This window comes from Geospiza fortis, unplaced genomic scaffold (genome assembly GCF_000277835.1).
Source record: "Geospiza fortis unplaced genomic scaffold, GeoFor_1.0 scaffold104, whole genome shotgun sequence".
NCBI classification, from domain to species: Eukaryota; Metazoa; Chordata; class Aves; order Passeriformes; family Thraupidae; genus Geospiza; species Geospiza fortis.
This window is the reverse complement of record NW_005054325.1, coordinates 4,742,942-4,751,967: the sequence shown is the minus strand read 5'-3', so window position 1 is coordinate 4,751,967 and position 9,026 is coordinate 4,742,942. Positions and strand designations below refer to the sequence as shown.

The 9,026-nt window shown below is 41.9% G+C and overlaps 1 protein-coding gene across 2 annotated transcripts in view; it reads right to left on the bottom strand.

The window, feature by feature from the left end:
* Window positions 1-2,397: 2,397 nt before the first annotated feature.
* The window catches only part of KIF13A (kinesin family member 13A), a 103,835-nt gene continuing 97,206 nt past the window's right edge, over window positions 2,398-9,026 (bottom strand). For both annotated transcript variants that reach the window (XM_031056953.1, XM_031056954.1), the window contains exons 37-38: window positions 4,765-5,860; window positions 2,398-3,912 (exon numbers count right to left, since the gene is read on the bottom strand). In XM_031056953.1, the coding sequence (XP_030912813.1) occupies window positions 3,626-3,912; window positions 4,765-5,860 (1,383 nt within the window). In that variant the 3' untranslated portion in view covers window positions 2,398-3,625. The remainder of the gene's footprint in view (window positions 3,913-4,764; window positions 5,861-9,026) is intronic.

Here is a 9,026-nt window from a genome sequence, read left to right as displayed (position 1 = left end):
CGCACGTCCCGCCCCGCGCTGCGCCGCTCCGCCCTCCCGCGGGGAAGGGGCCGCGGGGTTAAGGCGGCATGGAGGCGTGGATGGATGCACTGGAGGCAGCCGTGAGCCGCTTCCCGGGGCTGCGCTGTCCCTGCGCCCTGTGGAGCGCGCACGTATCAGCTGGAATGAGACGCAAATAGGTCAGGAAAGCTGGATGGCTTTCTAGCGTCATCCCTCTCTGCGATCCACCCTCGGGTGTTCGCAGTTTACGCGTTCATGGATGAAAACTCCGCTGCACTTGGACAGCACTACTCATTTTTAATTTTTTTTAATGAGAAACGCTGGTTTTAGCATGTTTTGCTGCATAAAGAAGGGCAGCGCCTGCTCTCATCCAGCCGCCTCCTCTCCGCCCTTCCCCAACAACCTTAAATCATTACGGTCCTTTTCAGTCAGAGGTTTGGAGGTGAAGAGGCCCCCCAAACATGCACCCAAACAGGGGAAAGGCTGAAAGGCAAGTCCCTTTCAAGTCCACCAGCAGCCTGTCCAGCCCCGGGGCAGCTCCCGTCTCCCACTCCTGTAGGCACAGACGAGTTACCTGAGCGAGTTCACCCGAGGGCAGGGGAGGGAACAGCCAGAGCTGCTCCCAGGGGCTGGCAGCCGACCTTTCCCTCATTACACTGCTCCATAGCACTTGTTATTGTTTACAGAGTACCAGCACTCCGTACGCTGCCTCCAGCTGCAAACTCGAAGGAAGCCTTTGGTGGGGGAATGGTGTTGTTAGTCACTGGTGCTGACTAAACGCTTGTGCTGGTGCTTGCTGGGCTGTCACAGCTGTTCCCTGAGCACTCCGTGTCTCCATAAAGGCAAGCGCGCTCGAAAAAACAGCTCATCATACACTCAGAAAACGAGGTGAAGGCCAGCATGATCTTACTTAGCATTCTAATGACCCTGATGTCAAAATCCATTAATTCTGTGCAGACTGGGAAAACAGGATGGCAGGTTTGTTGAATGAGGGATTGGCTCTGCATAACGTTATTCAGTAAGATGATTGGTGTTTAGTTTTTTTTAAATTGAGATCTTGCTACAGACTGTACACTGTGCTTATTAGGCAGCTGCTAGTTAATATTAAAAAGAAAAAAAGCAATTCACAGTTGCACTATCACCACAAATTTCTTCCACTTTGAATCTAAAGTTCAAAACAGCAAAATCTTAGTCTAACATTGCTATCAGGAAAAAAATGTTTCTGTTTATGTACTAGAGTTTTGAGGAGCACATCAACCAAAGAGCTTTCATCTATCCTATCACATCATTGTACCCACTAGCTGTGCTCCTTCTAACTTTACATCAGCCCAGGGCAGGCCATGTAAACGTGCAAGGTTTGCAGAAGTACAGGTCTTTTAATAACAACAGAACTCACAATGGCATAGGTTATGTGAAATGGGTACAGAAGGACACAAGGTTGGCTTGCTTTGGTCTCTTTGGCATATACAGATTGCCTACTCCAAGAGCACAATTATCCCAGTGTTTCTGAAGCAATCAATCATGCAGTCTGTATTCTCAGTGGTCTGAAACAATGAAGAGCCCAGCTGATGCTGGCTGATGCTAACCTGGTGTAACTACTGAATGTGTGCCATAGGAAAATGGCCACATTTATTTCCAAAATTATTTGTACTGGTCCTGGACAAATATGTTAATGCCAATGTGTAAGTAAATTTCCTAAAATGTTTTTAAAAATATTAAAGTGACATCTAAACTTAACTTCAAGACATTGGGGTGTTTGGCATTGATACTTGGCAGTGTTCCACAATCATCTGTGCCCGATAAAATAATTCTGCATAAAATCTTTTTCTACTACAGTAGTTTCCTCCAGCAGCAATGTCATTAATGCAGTGAGAGCAACTCACTGTGGACACGAGAAGCATGAACTGTTCTGCAAAGACACACATTTCAAAATCAATTAACACTTAAGAATCCTGCTGTCTTAGAAGGGACAAAAGCCATGGCAAGGGCCAGTGCACTGCACTTCACAGCCCCTCCTTTCACTGCCTCCTCCAGCACATTGCCCTCCCAGCTGCCAGCAGCTGAGGCCTTTATATATTTAGCAATGATCCTCTCTTGTCTGTCTTCTAGGAATTTGTCCCATCTCCCCTTGACCCACAGGATTCTGTTCTCTGGCAGGAGTTTCCTGGTGCTGCTCCCTCTCCTGAGAGGGATGGGGAAAGCAGAAGGTGAGGAATGTGTATCCACAGGGGCTGCTATTCTCCTCTGAGGCTCAGTGGTAAGATGGGTTCATATCGTCCATTCCAACCACGCTATCCTTCAGCATTTTTACCAAGTCCTTTGCATCTGAGCAGCACCAGCTAGAAACAGCTCCCTCTTTCAGCATGAAGCCTAATTGTACCAAACACAAGGAAAACATTTTTTTTTAAATCCCAAGTAAACAGTCTGTATTCTAACACACAACAGGTCTGCACCAATTAAATACAGTATGGCAGTATATAAATTACAGTTCTTTACAGTAAATAGTAAAATACGAGAGTCCGCTTACTGTACACAACAATCAAAGAAAGAACAGCAGCTTTTCAGTAAGGTCCCAGGTATCTCAATCATTCACTTGCTAAGGAACAAAGAAAAGATACAGCAGGCCATTCACTTCACTCATTTTTTACCATGTTGCTTTACAAATATCCAGAACGCTTGTACAGGCATCTACAGTATCTACATGTGGAACAACCTTCTTAGGAATCCATGAGCACCAGACATAAATCCCTCCATCATTCCCATTATTAAAATAAACTTTACAGATTAAAAGTACTTTAGCAGGTTCTATTTCATCTTGATAATAAACCAGCAAGTAACAAGTGCAAAGTTTGCAGTCATGATCCATTTACTGCTTCTTTATTTCCCATTTCTCCCCACCCCACACCCAAAAAACCCAAAACCCCCTAAAAAACCCAGAATGTTGTCCTCTCACACCCTTGCAGTAATACTGTTTCTGCAGTCAAACTGCCCAGCTGGCTTTTGCTAACATGTGAAATGCCAGACTCATAGCTTCAGGCATTGTCAGTCATTCCCATGCCAAGTCAGCACAGTGGCAGGCCTCAAGGAAGACAAAACATATGAAGCAGTTGGATATTTCAGTGTGCTTAAACACGGAAGGCTGCACGGTGCCCAGTGACTGAAAGGAACATGGCACCAAGTTACCAGTTAAAACATTTACAATAGAAAGATATAAACAGCAAATATGTCAGTCTAAAACAAGTTCTTTGGTAATTAAGAACAGTGGTTGGGTTTTTTTTTAAAGAATACGGATTCACATCCTGGTTTTTCCTCAATAAAATATCTTTTGTTGTTTAAAATATATCTCCCAAGTTGTTGCGTAACAAATAGTCCAGTACCTCAGTTATCTACAATCAGCTTTAACTGTGTTTTAGTGTGCAGCCGTATCTGCCCACTGGCAGACAAACTATAGATACACATTCATATATATATAATATATATATTATTTATAAAAAATTAGAGCATTAAGTCAAGGACTCTAGAGAATACACATTCCATATGGACAGGTTAAAATGTACAATAGCTTCAAAAATCCGTAGAGTTTTCTACACAGTGATGCGTGTAGTAAGTGCAAAAATACTGCGGTTTAGTTAATCCAAGATTTCCTGTTTTCGTGTTTTCTAGAAAAAGCAGAAGCTGCTGCATCTCCTGAATGGCAGAGGACATCTCCTCCTGTCTTGGGAGTGACTGATGAGCCTTGAAGCACAGAACTCTTCCGCTTCTCTGAAGTGGAAGATGCCTGAGACCGGGAAGTGCTATTCCATTTCCTTGCGGGAGCTGGCGCTTTGCTGAGGCGCCCGGGACGAACGAAAACACCGTGCCGTGGTTTGCAGTGGAAGTACTCTCTGCCTTTCACAATTCCATCGTGCTTCCCTTCAATGGAAAGAAATGCACAGGATTAAATGCTGGTGCTGCCATTAGCACATACAATTGAGGCGCTGAAGTGTGAATAGCTTTGGTTATCTGTCAAATAGTCAAGATTGCTCCTGCTGAGTGACAGAGCCAGATGCTTGCCATACACTAGGGAGAATAAAACTTGGAAAGGAGGGCTTAAAATGTGACCAAAAAGATGATTTTCTAAAATATTGCTTTGTTAACTAACAGTTTAAAAAGCCAAGCTTGTGTTCATTTTGCAAAATAAACTGTCCTCAAAACCAATTGCTTGCAAAGCTTAAAATTTAGCTGCAGACAAACTTCTGATCTGTTAAACTACTAAAAACATATTTTTAAATTACCTGAAGCATTCCTATAGAAATTTCTTTACACTTGCAGAGCACTGACTTTTTCCAACCCCTCTGAAGTAACAGAAAACCTGTGCTCTGGAATTCATCTTTCCCCGGTGGAAAACAACAATACATCTCTAAAAGTCACTGACACCAAACCTATCTGACAAGTGATGCACACTGTTAATAATGTTCATGAATGCGTACGCAATGATTTAAAAATAATATGTCACCTTTAGGTTTTGCTTGTTTCTCTGACCTGTAAAAACAGATGGGTACCAATGGGGAACTACCACAACATGCAAAAGCAGGGCTTTCAGACAGTTGAAAGTGGATCAGAGCATCCCTATAACCAGAAAGCTGATGATTGGGTGTATTAGATACCAAGCTTCAGGAAATGGGAAGTACTTCCCAGGACTGAACTGGACAGAATGATTGTACTGTGGCTTTAAAAATTGATCACACTAGCTGCATAGATAACCCAGAACACATTTAGTCTTACCCAGCTGAACATTGAGTTCAACGCCAACCCAGATTCCAGCTGAAAAGTCCACCGTTCCAACATATCTCACTGTGCCCATCTTATTACTTCCAACACAGACTTGCTCACCCACGGCCACCCAGCTGGGCAAGACGTGGGCTGGATCTGCAGAAGCACCTTCTTCACAGTCAGAACCATCCAAGTGGTCCTTCGTAATAAAATCGTCCATGGAAGTGTCAGGATAAGTCTCAGGCTCTGAAGTGTCTTTCAGCAGTCCAGAACAAAAAGGGCTCTCCACAGCATCCACAAGCCAGCTGTCACCTGCTGCTGCAGAGCTCTGCTGGCCCAGGCACGGACTCTGCCCCTCGCCAGGGCCCCGGGGTGACTCCAAGGCGCTCGCTCTGTTAGAGGACAGAAGGGAACACGACTGTGGAGCTGTTGAATGGTCAAAGTCCTTCCCATCTTCAACGCCCATGAACTCAGTAAAGGAGTGATCTTCCAAAATGTCCGTTGTGTGCTCCACTGTCACCTCACGTGCTGAAAATTCGATGGTGTTTTTCCCATCCAAGGAACTTAGGGCTGAGAGGGATCCAGCTCTGGGTAACTGCTGAGAGTCTCTGTCAGTGGCACTGAGTGACAGTGGTACTTGCTCTGTTAAGGCACTGTTTTCTTTCAGTGGTACCACAGGTAACTTCTCTCTCGCTAACTCCTTTTCTGACTCTCGACATTCCTTGTTAAAGGAAGATCTTAAATCATGTGCAAGGGATGATCCCAAGGAATCACTAGAGTCCAGCTCCTTGGAGTGACTGGCTAGCTGGTCTGTGCTATCACTACAGGGAACAAGCATGTCAGACAGGGTGGCATTAGAGGCACTGTGGGAAAAGTAGCCACTAGTGATGCTGCTAGTGGTGGGGCTGCGGGACACCTCTTTCTCAAGAACACGTGAGCTCATGAAGTCTGATTTAGAGGAAAACCACTCCCTGTTCTCCAGGCTGGCATTGTAAATACTGAAGTCAGCAAACTCCTCCGGTACATAAGGCCGGAAATTTTGAAAACTTTGTGGACTTATCAGTTTCTTATTAATGGCCTCCAACTCACTGTCTTCCTCCTCAGAGTCCTGCAAATGAGAAGAGGAATTAGGATTAGGAACCTGTGACAGTGAGGTTTCCAAAATAAACCAACCATCCTTGATTTTTTCCTTTCTGAGCATGGAGAAATATGTACCTTTAATATTCTTTATTCTGAAGAATGCAAGACACCATTGAAAAGAGCTGCTGGGAATATATCCTATCTACACTGAGCTATTCAATTTTTAGAAAATAAATTCTAAATAGTTCAGAAAATATAAACAAATAAAAGGAAAGTTACATATTTTCATACACAAACTTTTTCCCCCATGATTTAGACTAATTAAACCTACTGAAGGTATTTTATAGAGTTAATTCACTACCTAACAAGACAAACACAAATATGAATGGTAAAGGCCTTAAAGAGTTCCTGCTACTTTAATAACCTGCAATACAGGTTATTAAAAACTTTGGGATTATAAAAAACTTTGCACAGTGGGATTTTCTATTAACCTGATATCAGCAAGGCTAAATAATTTTGCTTACCCTGGCTATCACAGCTGAACATGTTCAGGATGTTTGAATATACAAGCAAAAAGATCAAATATTACAGCAAATCTTCAAGGAAGCATTTGTATGCAGACATGTACGTGTTTGGAGGGAAATATGTGACAGCAATCACCCTAGCAGAACTTGGAGGTGCCTCCCTGATGTATGGGGATGTGTGGGGATGCACCATGACCAGACCAGATGTGGCTTTCAGAGTCCATATGAAGCTGAGAACTTCAGTGTGTAAAGATGAATCTGAGAAAGACTCTGGCAACATGGTAGGGCTGCTCCCCCAGGATAAAATATTGCAGGCAGGACTCTACATGGGTGCTTTTTTAAGTACTTCCTTCATTATATATATAAAAGTCTTCATTTACACATATATATGCAGGTATAAATATAGGTGTATATATACACACACATATATAGTAAAAATGGTTAGTTTACAGGAAATTTCTACTAGAAATAATTGTATTTTAGGAAAAATTAAAAATGCTGAAGTCCTTTAAAGAAACTGTAGCACCCATTGTTTCTCAGTTCCTTTATCTGCATCACAGATTTCAAATTCTGATCAAGGCAGATCCTGTGTGATATCTGAAGTACCTGGATGCTTTCAGACACCTGCTGTGATTCACCAATGTAAAAGGAAAAGCAGAAAAGTTAACCAGATGACCACAGAGTACCAACACATCAGTTTAAACATCCTCTTGAAAATGTTTCCTCACTTTAAAGTAGCCAAGACTGCTCAAATAACATTGTATAATAAAACTTCCAATGCCCACACAGGAAACAGATTTGCTCAATTTGCCCATGTCAGAATAATCACAGAATTGTTTGGATTGGAAGGCACCTCTTGAGGTCAATTAGCCCAATCTCCTCTGCTCAAGCTGGGTCAGCCAGAGCAGGTTGTCCAAGACAGTGTCCAATTGGGTGAGTTCTGAGATCTCTACAACCTTCCTGCACAACTCATTCCAGTGTTTGACCCCTCTCACAGTAGACAAAGTGTTTTCTTCTTCCATCTTGTGGTCAGATGGAATCTCATGTGTTTTGATTTGCCTCATGTCCTGTCACTGGACACTGCTGAGAAGAGTCTGCCTTGGCCCATCGGGTGTTTTTATATATTGATAAGATGCCCCTGTGACTGGTCTCCTTAAGGCTGAACAGCTCCAGATATTCCAGCCTCTCCCCATTTGTCAGATGGCCCTTATCTGTAACAAGGTCTCATGTCCATTCTTAGCAAGTTCAAACTCATAGCAAATATAATTCAGCATTGCCCATGCAAAACGGCCTCTTAAGATGACTCAAGATTTTCAATAATATTAATTTTTTGTTTGCACAGCTTTCAGTATCTCAACAGGATGTCTCTACTTGTCTAAGTATATCTGACAAATCCAACCACATTTCAGATTATTAATATTTGATCAAGTAAAGGCTTGGTATCCTTTGCTTTCTAACTTTCATGGCACTCTTCCAGAGTATTTCTCATACAGAATCTGGATGAAGGCTTTCATTTGCAATTATTTATTTCTCTGAAGAGGAGCAATAGTGTTATAAAATGTAATGTAAAACTACTGAGTATTATTTATACTGTTGAAAATCTTGCTACTTACATCTGAAATCCACAGCTCCCTTAGAAGTAAAGGAACAAATTAATACCTGCTTTATTGAGACTACAAATATCCTTCCAACCACTAAAGCCTTATGCAAAGCATCTTTTTTGCATATTGCAGGATACCAGTTGCTCATCTCTGAGGGATGTTTTCTCAATAATTCTGCTTACTTCTTCTCTTTTACCAATTTTATTTGTGCAAAACTAAGTTTTGTTCTATGCTGAACCTTATAATTAGGGTTTGGTTTTTTTAAAACATTAAAAACTAAGAGTTTATCAAATATACTTTATAAAGTTGAAGATTATATATGAACTCCAAACTAATAAACAGTTAATTAAGAAAGTATTTCTAGTTGATAATAGCTAAATGTCCCCTTGAGATCAAAACGTACTTTTATAAGAGTTCTTTGTGTCTCCTTTGAAACTTGCAAGATTCCTCATTTGACTGAAAAAGCTCCACCTTGGTGGTGTCCCTGTTCAGAATCAGACTGGATAAGAGGCTGTAACTGAGAAATGGCTCTACAGACATACAGACATTGGTGAGTGATGAGGAAAGGCCAAACAAGTAACCACAGTGACAGTCATGTGCCATTTCAGGATTATCTGTCAGCATAAGTACAAAAGCTCAGCTACAGAGAACCAGACCTCTTACTAGAATATGGGCTATGAAGAATGCTGTGAATAGGTGAGGAGACATCACCTTGTGACAAACAAAAAGATGCCCCTGGTGGGGACAAGACATATTTCCTTTCAGAGCTCATCTTAAGTTTTCTGATTGGGAAATTCCAGAAACAAAGCAATTCCAGAGTTTTTCAAATTTATGTGGATGTGAGATGGGGGGAAAAAAAGAAAGAAGATGCCTTGTACAGCTCATGCTATTGGTATAAATAAAGATAAAATCTTTGAAAAACTGATCAAGAAATTTCAGCAACTTCCCTGGGATGTAACAGAATGACTATAATGAAAAGCAGATTTAAGAACTGGTAACAGAAAGACCATGACAGCAAGAACTAACAAGACAAGGCTATACATCAAGTTCTAGCAGTAAAGAAGCAAAA